The sequence below is a fragment of the Zerene cesonia genome, chromosome 8, assembly GCF_012273895.1.
Source record: "Zerene cesonia ecotype Mississippi chromosome 8, Zerene_cesonia_1.1, whole genome shotgun sequence".
NCBI classification, from domain to species: Eukaryota; Metazoa; Arthropoda; class Insecta; order Lepidoptera; family Pieridae; genus Zerene; species Zerene cesonia.
Window position 1 is genome coordinate 2,832,566 of NC_052109.1, and position 22,250 is coordinate 2,854,815.

General features: G+C 33.8%; 1 protein-coding gene across 3 annotated transcripts in view; it reads right to left on the reverse strand.

Annotated features, from left to right (window-relative positions):
* The window catches only part of LOC119828818 (putative epidermal cell surface receptor), a 29,811-nt gene that overhangs the window by 2,102 nt on the left and 5,459 nt on the right, over positions 1 to 22,250 (reverse strand). For 2 of the 3 annotated variants that reach the window (XM_038351101.1, XM_038351100.1), the window contains exons 2-16: positions 17,348 to 17,467; positions 8,892 to 9,361; positions 8,092 to 8,278; positions 7,671 to 7,800; positions 7,111 to 7,258; positions 6,429 to 6,813; positions 5,944 to 6,160; positions 5,566 to 5,777; positions 3,561 to 3,885; positions 3,281 to 3,479; positions 3,070 to 3,206; positions 2,592 to 2,782; positions 1,917 to 2,133; positions 1,316 to 1,419; positions 585 to 752 (exon numbers count right to left, since the gene is read on the reverse strand). In XM_038351101.1, the coding sequence (XP_038207029.1) occupies positions 585 to 752; positions 1,316 to 1,419; positions 1,917 to 2,133; positions 2,592 to 2,782; positions 3,070 to 3,206; positions 3,281 to 3,479; positions 3,561 to 3,885; positions 5,566 to 5,777; positions 5,944 to 6,160; positions 6,429 to 6,813; positions 7,111 to 7,258; positions 7,671 to 7,800; positions 8,092 to 8,278; positions 8,892 to 9,361; positions 17,348 to 17,456 (3,199 nt within the window). In that variant the 5' untranslated portion in view covers positions 17,457 to 17,467. Of the gene's footprint in view, positions 1 to 584; positions 753 to 1,315; positions 1,420 to 1,916; positions 2,134 to 2,591; positions 2,783 to 3,069; positions 3,207 to 3,280; positions 3,480 to 3,560; positions 3,886 to 4,113; positions 5,313 to 5,565; positions 5,778 to 5,943; positions 6,161 to 6,428; positions 6,814 to 7,110; positions 7,259 to 7,670; positions 7,801 to 8,091; positions 8,279 to 8,891; positions 9,362 to 17,347; positions 17,468 to 22,250 lie in introns of those variants that run through there. The other variant, XM_038351102.1, reaches the window with a different exon arrangement.

Sequence of the window (22,250 nt, forward strand, 5' to 3'; positions counted from 1 at the left end):
AATTTATTTGTGTAATATTAGTGTAGATAAAGATTTATAATAGTTTAGGATTAAATAGAAGGGAAAATGTTGCGCTTGTATAACTTTCCAGTGGGAGTATTCTGGAGACGGTGTTATGTCATGTGTAAGAAGTCCAATGCCTATTTGAGAAATGAATGCGTACTAGAATACTAAAATAGCTGATCCTCGGATCCAGTTCGTCTTTTTGTAATATTTTTTTAGATACAGTCCCAATCCAAGGATTGACAAATCCATTACTGAACGAAAAATTTATTATTGAAATCTATTTCTTCGTTCTTGAGTTTTAAGTGATGTAACGAAAACGATTTCTTTTATATATATGTATAGATATCTCGAATACGTATAATATCATTTTTTCATATAACACTAACTGTTTGCCCCGGCTTCGCCCGTGGTACATACATAGACTTTGTCACTCAGTAAAGTTGTAGTTTACTAATCGATTAATCGAAATCGATTCAGTGGTTTTTGCGTGAAAACGTTACAAAAATACCAAAATACGTAAATGCAAAAACACAAAAGGTTCTTATTTATAATATTAGTGTAGATATCAAAACACTCACGCGTTATCGGCACGGAGTGCGGGCGGTGCCGCCTCACCACGACGAGCAGCAAGAGTACAGAGGTGAGCGCCCCCAGCGCGGCTATAACGCCGACGATGACGAGCGCGCCGTAGTAGTCGCCGCGCGGCGCCCCCCGGCTGCCCGCTATTGAGGACGCTTCTATTTCATCTGAAATATTTGTCAGTTTCCTGTGTTTCATTTTACTCGAGTATCATACGTTTAGAAATTACGGACTTTTTAACGGATATAAAATGCGAATTATCAACAAATCAACTTAGAAATAGGTGGAACTGGAATATGGTGGAATAGTTTTCAAAGAACGATTTTTGTATGACCTCTAAGAGATGTAACATCAAGTGACCGCGGACACTGTAAAGTGCTCGAAATCGCGTTTAAAATCCGTCAAAATCTTTTATTTCTACTTGTAGTTTACAGAGCCATCAACTTCACTCTGATATGAAGGCTATGATCACCGTCGCTTCAGTGTACCTTAAACCTTTAGAATAATTCGAACAATATTCCCCTTTTTAATAGTTTACGGCATTCATAATTAACTAATATTACAGATAACATAATAATATAGTTAATGTTTAGAAAGACAGCAATGAAACACACAGATCACAGTAGTAAGTAGCCAATAATGGCAATCCAACATCGTAAATAAACTGCCAAGTATATGATGTAAGTGAAAATACCTAACCACTTAGGTTTGACATACGAAGTATACTTACTGTCAACTGGCTCGGGCGAGTCCAAAGATTTCGTGTGTATTTCCAGTACATTACTCATTTTGACTTTACCATTCGTCAAAAACAGTTCAAGCCACACACGACACCTGCGAAAATATTTATTTGGTGATTTAATACTGGATATTCCTTTCACTGAGCAACTTTGAAAACTATTTTCTAATCATTATTTTATACTTTCGTTATATTTGTCATGTAGTATATCCCGCTAAAGAAAACACAAAATAAGCTCAACATTTATCTCTTTTTTAATTTTAATGGAGCAATTTAGTGACAACTAGTGTGATGAGGCTTATGCCCTTTTTTCTTACAGCTAGTTTTAATTTAGTCTTAAATGATGTACAATATAAAAAAGTAAATATACACGCCTACTTATCTTAAAAATCTAAACTGAAGTAAGATTTTTTTATCTAATAGCATGCCAAAGATTTACAAACGAAAAATAATTAAATAAGAAAAAATCTATCAAGGGATCTCACGACAAAAGATCAAAAGGTTCCAATCCCGCCTCATGAACGAATTTTTTCTATTATTTAAATACTTTTTATAGTCGTATTTATATCCTATAATTCTCTCTTTGTCTCACCTCGAGTTCGGCTCCAGCCCAATCAAAGTGATAGCGGGCGGCAGGTCCCGTGTTGCGAGTCTAAAGTCGTCGTGTTCCTTGCGCGCGCCGCACGCGTGCGCCGCCCGGTACACGCGCACCCAGCGCTCCGCGGGCGAGGGCACGCCGCGCCACGTCAGCTCCGCGGCTTCCGAGCCTACGGTACGCGCTTCTACTGTCACCGTCCAGTTGTATGGGTCTGAAAAGCGATGTGAAAATGCTGGTTTTACAGCCGTTGTATATAAACTATACGTCACGAGCGAAGCAGTTGTTGAGAGAGGAAAAACGCGATTTATTTTGTTTCGTATGTCCGGAGCTTGTTATGTCCTAGTAGTAAATAAAATATCTATCATAATATAATTTACCTCAATAAAAAAACAACATACTTTAAGCAGGTGCTTCTGAATTCGATATTAAATTGTCGAGTCGTAAGTTTATTCCATTATATTTTTATAGTAAGTTAACAGATCGAAACAAAAATTTTATTTACATAAAGCACTCTTTAATAAAGTTTAAAATAAAAATATACCAATAAAGTATTATTGATTGTGGTATAGATACATGCCAGATTATCCCTGTAGCAAATCTGTGTCACATTAAATAACTCCCATAACATATATAAACATTACATCAATAATTTGTATGAAAAAAACATACCAATATAAGGAGCCGTTACAAATTCTACACGACCAGAATCGAATAGTTCTGTAGCGGACCGCGTGGGCGGGATGAGAACCAAGGAAGCCTCATATTTGCTGCCTGGACGCAGATCTAGAAGGTCAGCTGCTGAACGACTATGATGAAGTAATTCCGTCATGCTGTATATTGGTGTGCCGACTGGACGGTATCTGGAAAATAATAAATGCTTAAAACATATTACGTTGACAAGGTCATCTAGAAGTTATGTCACCTAATTATCAGTCTTTCATACTCGTAGATGGTTCTGGTTTGTGAAGAACGACTGTATCGATTTTTAGCACTTTTAATCGGTTTTTCAGCCGTCTGGATTACCATAACTAAGAAATATTTGAAATAACAAAACGTGTATAATAAACTAAACTATCCCTTAATTATGTACCAATTATAGGAAATACAAATAAATCAATTAAATTTTCCATGTACACTAGCTACTTACCGAACTTGAACTCCATCAATAAACTGTAGCTCTTCCTCTGTGAAGCGTCTCCACGTTAGGTGTGCTGTAGTATCATTGACATCAACTACTCTCAACTTACAGTCTATTTCTCTACGTTTCTCTTCAGCTGGCTCCGTCTGAAAATTTTATGAGTACGCAATTATTAACATATTCACTTCTAAATAAAAAAAACCGTTTTAGCATTACTTACAGATGGCAAATCTTGAGTCCGAATTGTATAAATTTTACTTTCAGGTTCAACAGGTAGATTGTGTAGATACAGTTTGCCTCGTATTTTATAAGCAGTGGAAGGTTTTAAGCCACCCAATCGGAATTCCAATCGAGGCGTGGTTAATATTTCATCAGCTGGCGCGAAAACTTGTGAATACCACTGGCTGACATCGTCATCTCTGAAAAAAAAAGTATGGTATAATTGTGTAATAAAAAAATTTCTTGATTGATCCAGAGTATTAAAGTGTCTTTTAACTTACTCTGTGTCTGTATATCTCAAATCTACGCTTCCCCGCAAACCAACTAAAACAGGAGGTAGTCCAAATAACATTTTAATACTTGTCGGTGAATCGGATTGCAAAGATATCACCGTAAGCTTTTGATTTTCTTCCGCGAAACTAGGTAGAGGCAAGCCAGGTGGAAGGCCAGCTAATGCAGGTTCCAAAGGATTATTAATGGGCCTCCGAATATTATTCTGCTCATAGTCTTCTAATGGATTGTCTTCAGATGGATATCGATTGTCGGGGGGGATGGTAGGAAGGAAGCCCGGTGGCTGCTTTCCTGGGAATCCTGGTGGTAATGGACCTGCAATTATTCTTTCGTTAAAGTTGTGAATATGAATTATATAAAAACAATACTAATTGAATAATGTGATGTGACGTAAGATGAGATGGTGTGCAAAAGTAATAAGGTACACAGATTAATTATAAAATAGTTCCTAGTTTCAAGTGTTGGTCTAATTTTGTATTATTATCTCATTTTGTAGACAGAACAGAAATAGAAAAACAGCCATCTACATATAAGATTAGAAGTGACACCAAGGCGAGGTCACTGACCTGCCGCGGTTGGTCGGCTCTTTTCAGCTGATCTTCCAAGGTTTCTGTTTACTTCTGATTCTATTTCCATTTGACTAAGGATATTTTCAAGATCGATTGTAGAATATTTTATCGCAGGATTGTTGGGATTACTAAACGAACTTTTAATTGCTGAATGCATTTGTGTATTGGGAAGGGCTCTCAGTAAAACTGTTTCATAGGGATTTGGTTCCTTTTTAAGTAAATGTTTAATTATATCTGGTTTCCAGGAAGCAGTTTCTACGGCATTTGATTTGATCGATTGCACGTCCTTATTGCGTAAAATAGTCACATACTTTCCCTGACTATTTTGGATAATATGATTGTTTGAAACTGTATGTGATTTTGGATGATGTATGGATGATAACGAAATCATTTCAGTTGATTTGTTACGCGATGGTTCAAAAAGATATTTACTATCGGCAGCATCAACCATATCAACACCATTATTAGATGTATCAAGGGGATTGAATACTTTCTTTTTATTAAATTCTGGTGAAAAGTAATTCAGATTTTTAACTTGAGAAATGGGCACCTTTCTGATAGGAGAATGTTCATGGGTTTTTATTACCATATTATATTTATTAGTAAAATTTTCATTGTTATTAGCAGAATGTTGGCTGTTTTGATGCATTTTACCATGAGAATCGGTTTTATATACTTGTTGTTTCAGAGGGGCTTGGTCGTGTGAGGCAATAACATAACTGGAATGAGATTTTTTAGGAGCTGGTTTCATTGTTCTTTGTTTGCCGTTGCCGTCTTTTTCAACCTTAGGAGGCGCTAGTAAATGAACGTTGTTTTGGCGAAAGTGAGAATTAGCATCATGTTGTTCATCATCTGGTGTAAATACTGTAATATTCATAGGGTCCTTATGACCTCTATATTCAGCTGATTCGGAATATGTATTATTAAGTTGAGCTGTGGATTTCAAATATTTCGGAATGCCTGACTTAAGAGGACGAAAGCGCTTGTAAAAATCGAAATTCCCTACGTGCAATCGCTTATTGAAACTCATTGCTTCCGTGGTAAGGGGGGGAGTCGGTAATACTAATGTAGCGGTTACGGGCAGCACCGGTGTTATTGGCGTAACATAACGAATGCTCTCTAAATTAGACGGTGTGATATGATTTTGTAAAGCCGATGCGTTCGTGTTCCCAGCTGTAAGTAATGAGTGATGAATGATTAAACATGCAATAAATAAGCAATTATTACTGTGAAATATTACATGCGTGACGTGATATGGAGTTATTAATAATGTTGACAAGTGGAAGTACTGACAACCGCGATGAATGTAATGCCAGTTATTTATGAACTATACTTTTCACTGCTTTTTGTGTCTATGAGTATGCAAATGACAATGCTAATGGTAAATATACATATGGAATTGTTCGGCAATATTAACTTGTTTTACCATGTGGCACACAGCCCCATTCCTTGCAGCAATCTTCGTCACTAGATATATTAACTGGTGCCGGTCGATGCATTGGGGGACACCTGAGAGTTTGTGGAGGCAGTGGGGGCAGTGGACTACATGCTTCTTGACAATCCAGTTCTCCATTCTCGCAAAAACAGTGTTGTTCACACCCTGACAGTGCGATTGGTACTTCACTCCAATTTGGTATCCTGGAAAAAGCTTTATTGTTAAATATGTGGTATAAGCACAAAAAGAGATAACTAGGTTATTCTGGATGAAATGAAATGACGTGTTCTTTATATGGCTAAAGTGCCTAATAAGTAAGTAATAATTATCAAGGAGATTTAAAGATTAAAAGGTTAAAATTCCACTTACGCAACTCCCTTGTAATGACAAGTTCCATCACTCAAACACCTAGCAGTACGGGGACAGCAGTTAGGCGGCTGCGGTGGCGGACTGGGAGCCCATTTCACACAACCTTTAGACACAAGTTCCAATCCAACGTGATTCGGACAATGTAATGGAGCACATTCACGAGTATCTTGACCAGTACATTCGCATAGTTCTGTGCATCCTATGTTAAATTCTTCGCCTGTAAATATTAATTAGTATGTATTTAGACCACGGTTTAAATTCGCATTAATGTGTTAGTAATTAATACTCTACAAACGCTTTCGTGCGTTCGAAAGTCGATTCACATAAGATCCTAATTGATATTGAGCAATGTAAATGTATCTGTTATGCTTAACTGATATTGTGAATACATAATTAATTGGTACAAGATTAACGCATTTGTATTAGTAGCAACTATCAGATTCATATCCATTCTGTGATTAAATTTCAAATTAATAAATACTAACCAACTGCGTAAAATTGTCCGTCGTGATAACATCCATCTTTTGTTACATTGTATATCCCTTCTTCGGGTAATTCATTACCAACATCAGATGCTGTTATAGTGAAGTTGAATTTAGTGCCGGTTTCTTTTGTTTTCAAAATATAATCTTTACCCCCCTCCAAATTAAGAATGAGATTTGAATATCTGAGTTCGACATCTTGATAGGTATTTCCTCCATCATTGCTGAGCAACAAGTGAATAGGATCTTCCGTGTCATTGGGATGTATGAGATTTACTTGAACGCTGTTGTTTTGTAGCACTTTGATGGAGCCAATTGGTTCCAGTAAGACCAGTGGGCGCATTGTAGATTTGGGAGATTCCATCGAGAATCGCTCAACCGCAGGTACCTAGTATAATCATTCACAATTATATAACAAAAATAGGTATAAGTTTTATCTACATTCTACGTTGATTATTTAATGTATTTATGTAGTTCTATTTATGTATTTATATAACTCGACTTCTTTAACCTTATATTAAAATCTGGCATAGAGACTAATTGCCCAACTTAAAACAGATCAAACCCTAACTCAAACATTTATTCATTCAATTAGACTTCTTTAAAGAAGCACTTTTGAATCGTCATATTACACAACTATCAAAGAAAACTTTATATAAATAGAACATAAATACAATAATTATACCTCAGTTGTAGAAGATGTGGAAACAGTGACATTTTCCATGGGCTCCTCGTGCACATCTTGAGACACGTCGCAAATCTGTATCTCGCAACATGCGTCATTAGGATCTTGCACGTTGATGCATCTGTCTGATTGCGCTATGCGCTGACATCTGGAAACGATAATTAGTCATTTTAACTACTTCCTGAGTACTTAAAGTAACTGACATTTTGCATCGATATTTAAATTGGTTTATGACACTTTGTCAACGTATTGGTACCTACTATATGAAACAACTTTAAAAAATAAAGTTGAATGTATAAGTTTAATATTTTTATGCTAGATTTTAAAACATCGAAAGAAGAGCAAAAGACGTGGTGAGAAATCTTACCTCTCTACCGCCTCAAGTGTTCTTAAACGTGAACATTAAACAAGAAACACACGTCTTGAGACAAAAATGTTCATTCTACATACATAATATGCTTTCAGATATCTCCATTGATATAAACATTAACAAACGCGGATATAAGTTTATACACATTTGTTTACAAAGTACCGGTTCAACAAGGCTATAAACTGTTTACCTAGGCTTGCATGTGACCACGGAGTTGCGCTCGCAAGTGCAAGTCTGTTCGCAGCCAATGTTCCACTTAGCGCCGACATGGTACGTATCGTTGCCATACCGACAGATTTCTAATGATGTTGGTTTTAAATCTGAAATTATTTTCATATGAATATGAGAATCGCGGTTTGTAGTATTGAAGTTTTTTATATTTAATTTGAAGTTTCAAAGTTAATCAGAAAGTATTTTCAATTAATTGCCATCCGAATTCAATTGTTAACAATATTTTGAATGAAAACCATCTAGAACTCCATAAAATTAATTAAATATGTTTCGTATTTACATAATGAAATTTTGAACATTTTGGCAACCAAATCAATAGCTAACATACTTACCTCATACATGATATAATCACAAAGATGAAAAAGTAAAACACCACCCACCTCCATTATTAGTAGCGCAAGCCATAATAGAACAGCATTCATCAACCGGAGATTCAAAACATAAAGGATCGCTTAAACGTCTTCCTCTCCGTATGTACGGGTGCTTGCATCGCGGTGAACATTCAAACACGCCTCCAGGCGAACATTCGCATGTCTCCTCGCAGCCTCTGTCCATTTTCTCCCCGAGCTACCGAAACATAAAGGTTTAGTGCCAAAAAGAATCCCAGTACGAATGAAGACAGATTCGCTTTCAATTTACTGTGAGAGTCTTGTGTGAAAAGGGTATGTGTGTGAGACTCTTGTGTTTTGTGGCTAGGAACTTAAATGGTTCTAGAATAGATTTTTCATTTACCTTTTAAATCACAAAAAATAACCACTAGAAATACTAACGACAATAATTAATACCAAGTAAAAGGCTATGATAAAAGGTATAATGTCATAGTAAGTATAAAAGAAACGTCTCTTTAAAGACAATAATGCTGAAATTGCTGAACACACAACCACTTCCTCATTTTGTTAGCGTAATAATCCATGAAGTCAACAAACATGTTTGTAAATTCTTAGCAAAGTTGATCCATTAGGTTTGCTTATCAAACAATTTGGTCTCATTCTAAATATTTACCAATACATTGCAATTCATGAGTTACCAATACCCTATTTCGGCTTGTTTGAAAATATTTGTTCGACTGTAAATACTTCAAATAGCAACATTTCACAAATAGTATCGTTATTATGAGTGAGCATCAACGCAATAGTGGAATTACAACACACGTTATTACAATTACATATTAGGTACATACCTTATACGTTACTTCATTCACTTTGCACGTTTCAATCTCTTCAGATTTATCCATATTAAGTAAAGGATGAAACGGCGCTTGTAGATTGGAATAAAATTTATCCGCCATTTGATTTTGTTTTCTTTCTTGTACTAATAACTTTGGAGGCTCATCATCATCATCGCCGTCCATATTTACATCACTTAAATCGGCTATATTCTTCTTTGGTTCTCTCTGGTTTGTTTGGTTGTGTAATGCATTGGCAAAATTTTGCAACTCGTCTACATTTAAATTAAGTAGTCTAGGCTTAGGTTTCACTATTGTTTCGGTTACTTCATTTTGCTCAGTGGTAATTTCAACTGTCTTATTTTCTAAAACACTTCTAGATGTCGATCTTGTCGGAGTTGCAACAGTCGTAGTTGGTCGCACTTCTATCGTTGAAGGTGTGGTTACGACTGACTGGCCTTCTTCATCATCGCTTACTAATTTGCCTGAAAATAAATATTGGATTATGTTCCATAAAAATAACAATAAATCCTATTCTCCTAATATCATGTATGGAAGTATGTTTGTTATTCTTTCACGCAAAACTCTGATGTAAAGTACCATAAAAATGAAACACGTATTTTGATGGTACTTGGCACTAATGTAGCTTACCTACTATAATAACACATAAAGTGAAACCGCACGACACTTTTGTTAAACTATAATTTTAAATCAAATGTGTGAACTCAGTAAGGGTCATGAATATATCTACAGGTAATATCTAACACCACTGCACTTTATAAACATTTAGTCGAAACATACATAACAATTCAATGCAGGTGAACCCAGAGAGGGCGGATAGTAAGACAGAAATGAAAGTGAGCTTCGTTTGCTTATCCTACTAATATTATAAATGTGAAAGTTTATATATTTAGATGCTTGTTGTTCAGACAATGACAAAAAAGTAAAAAAATTAATTAAAATTTGATCCCATAAATATCCGTATATTGCACCTGCATTAGCAAATAAAATACCTCCAGTTCTATCCATTAATACATTGTTTTACCAAGGAACACGACTAGTTAATTATTATTTTGTTCATGTAATGTTACGGTAATGAGTTCGAAGTCTTACACGCTTAGCTGGATTAATGCCGCGTGATGAAAAATCGGCTTTTTGCTTCGGATCCGTTATCTTAAATCAATACAACCGTTATAATAATAAAATTGATTGCAACGTTTATCTGGTTCACTAAACCTTTAGACGAGATTTGTTTAAAGATAAACGAAAGACACGTAATTGTGGAATGGTTTAAGAATTCAATTAATATTTATAAGTGGTAATTTAATAAATACAGAATAATAACATCTTCTTCTAATCACTTTTATAACCTTGGCATTCTTTTACACTGAAGAATATTGCCATGGCAAATAAATCACGAATAACGAAGGTTATTTAACTACACTTCAATTTAATTCGTGCATCCTGTTTATATAACGCACTCATAATACTGTTTTGTGATTTCTTGTATTTAATATAACACGAATATGATCATTACTATTCATTTAGAAATCGCAAACACGAAGGATTTCAATTTCGATTTGTTCAGTACAAATACTCTACTCAGGCTCACATTCTATATAGAAATCTGGAAGATCGCGTTAGACATTCTTTATGAAATTAAGTCGCGTTTTAAAAAGCAGTTTCTTTTTACATATTATATATTTTTTTTTCTTGTTACATTTACCATAAATATGGTTATTACTAACATAAGTATTAATATATTATAATACATACGAAACAACTCATGTAAAAATTAATATTAAGAACTATACGGTTGCCTTCATTTAATTTTAATAACATTAAAGTACACAATAATTTATTTAAAAATTTTCCATAACTTTCTATATGAACTAACTTTCTATAATAGTTGTGCTCCGCACATTTACCCACGTCATATATGTTGTTATAGAAGCCTTCCCCGATAAATGAAATTGTCAATTCAACAATCATTTTTCAATTCGAACCATTCATCTAAATCTCCTGAGATTAGTGATTATAAAATATTATTAGAATAGACTATTAACAATCTGTTTTGTAGTTCTTTAGTAGCTCTAACAAATTTAATTTAACTTGTTGGTTCAAATATTGATCCCATAAATTTAGTATTGAAGTCTATATATTGCATATATATCAATAAAATTTGATTTGCTTTACGGTCAAATATTAAGATTTCAAGTTCTTGTCCATTCTTGCAGCTTTTTCATTAGGCTTCATAACAGTTCAAGCCCAGGACTTAGCACTTATAACCAGCTCCCTTGGCCCCTTCATTAAAGCTGCCCGACAGAACACGGGAGTTTAGTCGGTAGTCCACAATTGCAGTGGGAGATATAACCCAAGATCCTTCCCCAAAGGCCCTGGCTGTGCGTAAAAGCATTATCCTCTTTGAAATAACATTTAAAAACGGACTTAGCTCTTATAATGATATTGCGAATAACAAAACAGAGATTTCTCATCACTTTAGAGTATAAAACAAATTCGCTTCTTGTGTCCCTATGTCCCTATGTACGCTTAAATCTTTATAGCTACTCAACGGATTTTGTTGGGTTTTTTTAATAGATAGAGTAATTCAAGAGGAATATATTAAACTACTCCGAATTTAACGCGTGCGAAGCCGCGGGCAAAAGCTAATAACAATCAAAAGAGAAACTTAAAGCAAATTTTCACTATTAGGCTCAATTGACTATTAATACTACTTCCTCTATTTCGTAATTACAGCTTAACATCATTAATGAGGTTTTTGTGGAACTAAGCAGTTACAATAATTACACATTACAATCTAGGACTGCATAAGTAAGAATTAAGTAAGACGTTTGCCTGCATAACTTAAGTTAGAATTTATGTTTTTTTGCGTTAAAATATATGAAATATGTCAATTAACAACCTGCTGTAAGCTTTCTTCTTATGGTATTTTTTGGTTTCTCCTAATACGTCTTATTTACACATTCATTGTAGAAAACTTACTGCGTTATTGTTTTAAAAAAAGATTTAGTACAAAGAGCACGATTAGATGCCGTATAAACAGGGATATAACAAGTTTGTACACAAGCTTTTAGGCGTGTTATGGTATTGTAGGGATAAAAGCACAGATAATATAATACTATTCTTAAAAGTATACTTCTTATTTCCTTGCTGTCGCAATCAAGGCGAAAAATCTTGAATCTGATATATACAATCATACAAATCTTACAGTACACGTATTATTGACATTGTAACGTATAATTTTTAGGTTACGTTTTGCAATAAGAATCAGTTACAATATTTAAAGTTTATTGTGATGTGACAATATTAATTTCGCAACAGTGAAAACCCTGACGAATCAATGAATAAGTGAACACGTAAGTCTACACAGGCTAATGTTGCGTAAAAGAGGTAAGTATCCGGCTGGGGTGCTCACGCGTGACCAAGTGTGCAGTTTGGTGGTTAGGGCTGCCAAAAATTATCAATTAGAAACTAGCATATTTTGAATTATTACGAACGACGTATTTAAATCATCTTATTAATATATAGACATTGTTTAATTTTTGAATTTTAATGTGAAGATTATAATAGGTATATAAATAATTCCGATTTGTTTTCAACTGTAGTTTAAATTCTTTCAAAGATTTCCTCGAACATTTTGACTAATAAAGTCAAATAGGTGAATAAGAAATGTACTTATTTAATAAAGGACATACAATTTTTCTGTTAATACTCAAAATCAGGTCAACATCCTGCCATTGAATATGCACCTATTTATGAACTGATGAATCACGACATCTGGCAACCCTAAACTCACCTGAGTGAAGGAAGTGCACAGGTGGACATCCGAAGCTTTAAAGTTTGCCCGGATTATTATGAGAACTTCCTTTGTGAGAATATTTTTGTTGAATGGCTTTATACTTTTTATTTTCTAATATGTCTGTACTGTGGGACATCGTTGTCCAGCAGTGGGTGTTCCGTGTTCATGAGCGAAACAAAAAGAATCTTTTCATATTTTGTTTACTATATTTATATATTTTTAAAACATTTCTGAAAATTAGGGTCGCCATAAGTTATTTTTGATACGTATAATATAACACGAAAAAATTCTGACCTTTTAATCAGTGATAATTTTAGATGAAACTCAATGACACAAATACATTTCCGCTAACTCACAGTATGATTTAAAATAAAAGCAAAACAGCTGACATTTTACATCCGCGATGTTTATTTCCTTAAGTGGATAATAAATATGGCTATTAATAAATTGCATTTACACGGCAAATATACTGTACAGTTTTAAATATTTATTCATAATATACTGTGCAATTAATTATAATATATAAGCATAATATCTCAACGTTGTAACTTTAGCAATATCGTTTAATTTATAGTTTTATAGCATTGAAATCCTACTAATATTATAAATGCGAAAGTTTGTAAGGATGTATGTGTGTTTGTTACTCTTTCACGCAAAGACTACTGAACCGATTGCAATGAAATTTGGTACGTAGATAGCTGGACAACTGGAATAACATATGAGTTACTTTTAATCCCGATATTCCTACGAGATACGGACTTAGGCGGGTGAAACCGCGGGGCGCAGCTAGTGCTTTATAAATGAGAAATTTGAAAGGAATACAGCAAATTTGATCACGAGGCGCGATTCGAACCAGCGTCTTTTTGTCAAACCGTAGCATCGCCTTGGCCACATGTAATTATCGTATTATAATCTGCACTTGTGTATCCATCCAGTAATTATTAAAAACACACGCTCCTTAAATACTATATTTTGTTCTTGAATTTAAACAGCTAATTTCTTCATTACACCCAACTTTAAACACTTTTATCTCAATAAGCACATCCTAATGAAGAGCTATGACCTACATAACCTTGAATAACAGATGGATCATTAAAAAAACGAAGGATAGGAACCTCACGCTTCACGTGGGTTGTATGGGGCATCAAACCACGGTCGTTAACTTTCGCTTCGATCACAAGCAAGGGCGACAAGGTCGATATACACGCGAGTGACATTAATTAATGGCACTTTGAGAGTAAGCGGTATACGGTCATTAAGATATCAATATTGATCTAAAAAGTATAATCTGTTAATGTATGACTGTTGATAATCTTATGTTATACCTACGTGGCAGTGGGTGAAACGGTATATAACACGGACAAATAGTTTGGCTCATTCTGAACCTGTTGTCTATTTATTCATTTAATCCTATCCAACTATCCTACTAATATTATAAATGCGAAAGTTTGTAAGGATGTGTATGTGTTTGTTGCTCTTTCACGCAAAAACTACTGAACCGATTGCAATGAAATTTGGTACGTAGACAGCTGAAAGAACTGAAAGAACATATAGGCAACTTTTTATCTCGATATTCTTACGGAATACGGACTTACGCGGATGAAACCGCGGGGCGCAGCTAGTATTTTATATTTGCAGTCCTGGTATAAATTACAAGTCACAACAAATATGAGTTAAACTTTACACTATTAATTTAAAAGGTAGGTAGAATGATAACGTTCATAAATAATTAGAAATAGGTAGTTTAAATAAACGTCACGGTAAATTATAACTGATATCATATATAATTAGTCTGAGGAGCTACGCTTGCACGCAACGCAAAATCCATCAATGGAACAGTGTTATGCATCCATTTACTACAAACTCATAAAATGTATTGCAATAGTAAATCCAACAGACGCCTGAAGATATTGCTATAGTAAACCGATAGGTCTGTTTTACACCTTTTATGTCTATAGAAAGTTGTTGTAATATATTTTATAAATAAATTATTTAATATGAGTAATAAGTTATTTAGTTTACTTATACACCTTGTATTGCCTGATACATTACATAGTATTGACATACTTTATTGAATAAGTATACCTACACATCATATATGATACATTCATAACTACAAAATAGTATGTTATTAGTTTACTACTTTCTCTTTTTCTACATAGATCTATTCCGTATCAACCCATCTCCCAACAATAACAAACCAACAAGATTCGGAAGTCCTGTATAATTTTGTACCAAACCGACAAATAGCTCAGTTATCCGGAGAGAAATTTCATGGATCCGGGCGCGACACCGTTACGGCAAACCGATTACCTCACTGACCTGCTGGCCACGTTTCTTTACGTTATTTTACGAATTCCTATCTGTGAGATGCATTTCTATTCAGTTTAATGATGGTACGTTTGCGTTGATAGTTTTTCGATTGTATTTTTGTGTTTGTTCTCATAAATTTTTACTGGATGGGCCGATGTTTACGTCTTTTTATATTTGAATTTTGAAAAGACCATCCCATTTAAAATTGCTCTAGTTATCACAGAGGCGGCTTAGATTTTTGTAAAAATAATTATTTTACAAGTCACAATATTTTTGTATAAATAAATGTACTAAATATGCTTTTAAAACTTTCTTCCAAGGATAGTGGTGTTAAAAATATCACAAACGTATTATAATGTATTCCATTAAAAAATAATATTACAATGAAACAATCAACATGATACCACGTATCACTTTATAAGTAAAAGGTTCAATAATACTTCGCCTACAGCAAAAAACGATTCAAACAAATACAACCAAAACGAGTCGGTTATGGAATGTGTTGATTCCGAAAATGGTAGCGGTGAAGTCACGATTCTACTAGCCGGCGGTTCCGCCACATTTACCATTTTTTAATGCTCAAGCTTCAACAATTATATGGGTTGGAACAAGACATGTTTCGAGAATTAACTCATTCATATTAAATATAAAAAATAAATCTTACGCTCAACACAATTTAATTTTGCATGTTGGAATTTTTCACTGATAACCCGGAGGTTATCGAACTCTTGTTTAATTATTTACAGTAAATAAACATCAATTTGCAAAGATGACTGCTTGTTATGATGTTAATTGGGATTTTTGATATAGTTCTATTTATATTACTAGCTGTCCGCCCCAGCTTCACCCGTGGTACGTTTTTTCTCAAAAACGTTAAAAAAAATTAGCCAAATTGGTGGATCCGTTTTCGAGTATTACGTTTAACAACACATCTGGCGATTTGTTATAATTTAATTAGATTAGGTCAAATAAGAAATAATTTGGTGATTCTCAATTCGAAAGAAAGTTATTCTTTCTTTTTGACCTATCGTCTTGTGTGCTTTTTTTAACAATTAAATATCATTTTTATTTCCGCAAAACTCTCTCACCGCTTTATAGAAACATAATACTACAGAAAGGAATAGAAACGTTATAATAACTTCTATCGGTTTCGCAAAGGTTAAACTTTTTTTTATCGCAAAAAGCTCGTAATGTGGCGATTATCGGCTTACAGAGAATCTTCAGACGATTCGCCATGGACGTGCCTGCGGTACGAAACCATGAATCATTCGATTATACTTAAAAACTTTAAACTTCTCAATACTCAAACATCAAGTTGAAAACCTGTTACGTTAACATAATACCTGTTGAGATGAGCTAATGGAGTTTTTGCAATGATCATATCGAGATTGTTATAACGGTATGGAAATGGACATATGAAAGTCATGATAAAAACTCGATCTGACTTATCCTGATAATGCACAATACTTCCTTGCATGGTTTATCATATAATTAATGTTAAAATCGTAAAAATGGAATATAATGCCAAAGTCGTACTAACAGTAATAACTATTCGTTATACATAAATTTTTTTACGTTATAATTCATTTGAAAAATATATGAATATTCATATATTTAACTTACATTCAGAGGTGTAAATCACGAATAAAACACAATTATTTCCTTTTATCTTCATGACATTAACGTATTTAAATATTAGCGTTTGTTACCTATCTAGTTAAGAAGGAAGACATACTCGTATTACTATTTATTATTTTATTATTAACTAGCATGGCACTTATTTACTGTCGGGTATAATTATCTCGGTGTCACCTTGACATCCTATGGATTTCTTACGTTTATTCTAACCTATTACTAAGCTGATAAAGTCAATATATAAAGATTTATCCCACGCAAGTGTTATTTGTGATTCATAATGCATTTGATTAGCATAAATATAAGGATAAGATGATCCGGAACATATTTAAATGTCTATGCCATAAGTTGTATATAATAATAATAAACTATTTGTAATGTTAATTGATTAATCAGTGAATTTTATACCTTATAGTATGTTATGTAATTCACGTAATACATGAAACTGTATTAGTATAAAAATGTCTTTAATCTTTAGCCCAATATACATTGTTAGCTTTTGCCTTTATTATCTTAAGTCTTGACTTCGTCTCACGGTAGTAAGTTTTATAATAATCTATTCATCTTTTACTTGCGACCAATAGCATTCAAAAAAATGTTTCCAAATCAATTAATTAGCGGCATGAAAGACCAGCAATTCCATACATTCGTTGTACCTATTGATGTTATTTACTATAATAGTATAAAGTTTCACAATACTCACTAAGTTCAGTATCGCAGTCAGTGTACTCATGGTTGCAGTCGACGGTGTAGGCCGCGGCGCAAGCGACCACCGCGCACCATAACGCCAGCGTGCGCACGCGGAGCGCCATCACCTCGCCATCTGGATAATATTTGTATTAACTAATTTCATGTATTAAACTGTATTCTAAAAACACCTAACCTCGTACATATTTTGGAGAGCTCTCTTCGAGTATCGCGTAAGTACATACTAGCTGTGACCCGCGGTTGAAACCGCGTAAGCGTGCTGCGTAACCGTATCCCGTAGGAATATCGGTATAAAAAGTGCCTATGTGTTATTTCAGTTGTCCAGCTATCTACGAAGCAAAATAGTATTATTATTCACCTATAGATGTCAGGAAAAAAAAAACACGAATAAAACACGAATATGACATTTTCTAAAAAAAATTCCTAGCTAGATCGATTTATCGCCCCCGAAAACCCCTATATACTAAATTTTATGAAAATCGTTGGAGCCGATTCCGAGATTCCAATTATATATATATATATATATATATATATATATATATATATATATATATACAAGAATTGCTCGTTTAAAGGTATAAGATATAGTTGTCTGCAAATTTTCAGTATATGTTCATGGTGATTTGCGGCGGACCGCAGATGAGAATATTAAGAACGATGTCTTATTTATAAGTAAATCTGTGAACGATTCTAGTAATAGATAGATAGTGGTAATGATATTTCTAAAATAAGATATTAGCAGTGAAATCGTAAAGAGCACTAGTGCTGAGTTCTGTGTCACTTTTACAAGAAGACGAAACTTTTATTCTTGGGTATCAATATGGATGACGCATCAAAAATATCTTAGAGAATAGTGGGCCATGGAATCAAGGAAATTATATAATGAAAAATAAGGTATATAACGTCTTCAGTTACTCTACCTGATACCTACATACAGTCCTTCAGTAATAAGAATTAGAATTAGAATTAAAAACAATTTATTTCACTAAATTAATTATGTGTTTCGAGACAGATGGAATGTAAGAAAAATAAAACTTTACTGCGAGTGTCCAATGTTTTCTATAGCATTACCGATATAGTACTAATTTTTAATAAAATTAACTTTGTCATTGTTTTGGTTTTAGAACTAACGATTTATGTATTTTTGCAGACAGTACTTTGCTATTAAAACTCTGTCCATGTACAGGAATTTAAATAACAGTAACTCAGTCTCAAATGTACAACGCTCGTCACTGTTTTAAACGCAACTACAGTTATTGCGTCCGGTTAAGATTCCCATTTAAAATTAAGCGTGAATTGTCAAACAAACTGTGTTTATCGCTATTTTCTGACAATATCTGGGAGATCACTATTTAGTGATATACCCACCTAATGATAATTAAAACATGTTACCATTGTTAATGTTTATGCAGTATGAGCAATAACCAGCCTTATAAAAGGTAGATAGATATTAAATTTAAACACGTGTAGTAAGTTCTACATAGTTTTTATGCCTTGTATATTCAAGAAGTTTAAGGAAAATATCTTATTTTTATAACGGAATGTATTTATATCTTGTGTAAGTTTTTAAACAAACAATCGAAATCTCAAATGACATGACATTAAAAATAAAAATACGATACTCTTGTAATTTGCTAAGGAACAACTGTTTCCCATTTGTCTTTATATAATGCAAACGCCTCTGTACAATAATAATAGCACAGACAATAAATCTGATATGACATAACAATGTTACGTATGGTAACACCTACTATTGTTTTCGTGTCAATATTGTAAGATGTCACTTTCGTAGGAGGTCGTTTATTGTGTCAAAAAAATGTAACGAAATTGAATTCGAATTGATAAAGAGATATACACATGCGTCTACTAATCAATCCTTGTTAGGTTCGACGTATGTACGTTTAAGTAATCGTTTAAAAAAATCCTTGAGTTTTTATATTTAATTATTATTCGAGTATCCTAAAATAATATATATTTTTTTTTTCGAAAAACGACGATCGCCATCCCACATTTCCTGACTTATACGGACTATATCAATGAATTATCATAAATGGTGTAAGTACCTCCGCTTTAGAGTTTATATACATAAATACGACAGTCAGTATTATATAGCAGTTTTTCTGAACTCAGCACACTTGAGCAGGTCATCTCAATACACAAAAAATTGGTTTTATTTCATTAAAAAGATACAAGTTCTAGTTTAGAAAGTCCCCTAAGAACGTGTGAATACACGGTTTATTTGCCGAAATCTAATTTACCTACCTACTTTGAATGGTAATTGGTACACGCATTGTTTAATTTGATAATAAAACAGAAACCGCAAGAAAGTTAATGTCGTCAATTCACTTTGTTCCTTTACCTACTTCCCAACTGTTTCATTAAGTACTAACATTTATTTAGAACTAGCCGGAACCTACTGCTTCACTCGCCTGGTACCCGGCTAATATGTAGCATACGTGTGAATCCAGACTATAATCTATCTCTGTCCCAAATTTTATATGCCAACAGAGGTTTTTGTGTGAAAGAGTAACAAACATCCGTACATTGTTACAAACTTTTGCGTTAATTATGTTGAAAAGGAAGGACAGGCTGAAAAGGAAGGATGCATTCTAAGAGGCAGACGAGGCAATGGTCTCGTCGCCTACATAATTGAAATCCTAATCACCTCATCTGCTTATAGTCTTGCGACTGATTGCAGGTCTTGAAAAAAAAAATATGTTAGCAGGAATCGTAAGCAAAAGCATACCTAATATCTACTCCAATACACACAGTATCCCAAAATAAAGTTAATTAAGTACTTTTTTGTATTAATAAATGAGTACACTTAATTAAATAGACAATTGGGGCATATTTACACTTCTCAAAGACATCGATATTTAAAAAGCTGAACAAACAATTAGGCAATTCATACTATTACTTGAATCATATTATCCTTAACATTTTATCCAATTTGCCAATTTGCCTTTTTAATTGCGTTTCCCAAACTCATATCGTTAACGAGCATGGATATTATCTGTAATCTTCGTTTTACAAGTTCATTATAAAATTATGGCGGAACGAATACCCACACCGAAGCAAGCAGTTCTCTGAATGTAGAAAATTGTAGACAAAAAAGCGTAGTAAGCGAAACACAATTTCTCACAGTTGTGTGAAGTGGCTCGTTGAACTCGCTCCACGTGACATGACATGAAATCGAGCTACCGATGTTTCCTCGTTAGGGACCTCTCAAGCATCTAACACGCTATTGTTTAAGACCCAACTGACACGTTCAAAATGGCCCATTAATCTAATCCTAATTGATCAAGTAATGGATATTATATGTATTTGATGTACTTGTAAATGCTAATGTTGTGATGACGCAGGTCAGGGTGACTTTTAAAATGTAAGGGAGAGCTTTTAATATCATTTAAATTATGGCTACAAATATGTTGTGTGTGCGACAAGCCCTATATAATCTATGTAATTTAAAATAAAATTGTAAAACGTTGAATAAATCGTTTTATAAAATTATCTATCTAATATTAGGAGCAAAAAAATACACAATATTAGACCGTGTGTGACATGTCTTTTTCGAATTCGGAATTACTTTTAGGTTATCAGTTACTAAAGCTTAAAAAAACGATCTTCTTGCACACGAGATTAGTTCAAACACTTGCCAAACAAACTTATAAGTAATTGCAAGCTATTTTGTTCGGTTTCAACAGAAGTGTATTCACACGGTTACAAAGGCTCTCGAGGTTTTTTTCATCTAATCGGTCGGTTTCGTAACTTATTGTTTGGTAAGAAATAAGCATTGTTAGTTTGTCTACATGCATATTTGATTACTCAATAAATTTAACTGGATACCTTCTTACAGAGTATTTATTCTTAAATGAAAGAATCATGATCGATGTCTGCATGTTTTGTTTATATTAATTGTAAATTATGAAGGTCGTAACTGTTTCTTATAGCTGGAATTATCAATGACTTTAATCGTATCGTTAAAAATCAAAACACAGCCTCATATTTTAAGACAATTACTCAGGTAGATTGTGATTAAAAGGTGATGATAGATAAAACTGTTCGAGGTTGGTTTTTAGTTATAAAAAAGCTGTATCCGCGTTATCGTGGGTCTCGAAATCTTACCTGAACTTTACGACTGCAATCAAGAGGTACAAGGATAAACTTTTATCCAACTTGATATGATCGAGGCAGAGAAAAAGTTCAATGAATTTGAGTCTTATAAAGCTGATTTATTTGATCTGAGATGTTAAATGATCAGTGTACCTATGTACTTTTGAATGTATATAAGATGTGTAAGTGTAAACATCACTCTGGTATACTCTGGTAGTTACTTTACGAGTTTAATGGTAAATCTGAAACCAGGTAAAACGTAAGCGATCAATGCTTTCAACATATATTTTATTTTCCTGATAATTTTCGACTTCGGTACGGTAATTGGGATGTTCTGTGAGCTTTTACGTAAATGCAGCTACAATATTATAAAGAGAATGATCTGATGGTGTGTTTTTACGATTTACATCAAGATCTAAATAATTATTTTACTATTTGACCTATATACCGAGTGGCATACGCCATATATCGGGTCAGGCGAAACCTACAAGCTAGCTTTGTAAACAGCTACAAGTAAAGAGATGACCAAAACGTGTTTATAATTAATATCTCGTTAGAAGTTGCAATAGATGTGCAATAAGGTCACTTTCTCTACATCCAACCGCACTTTCAATAGCCGCGTGAACTGGCATCACACAGAGATTGTTTCATTTGATACGTGGATATGGTTTGTCTTCCGTTGTAAATTATGATAAATATGTATAAAAGTCAGCGTATACGAATAGATGAAGTTGTATCATCATGGTGTGAAGTCAGTGCTGGTGTTCCGCAAGGCGGGGTCCTAT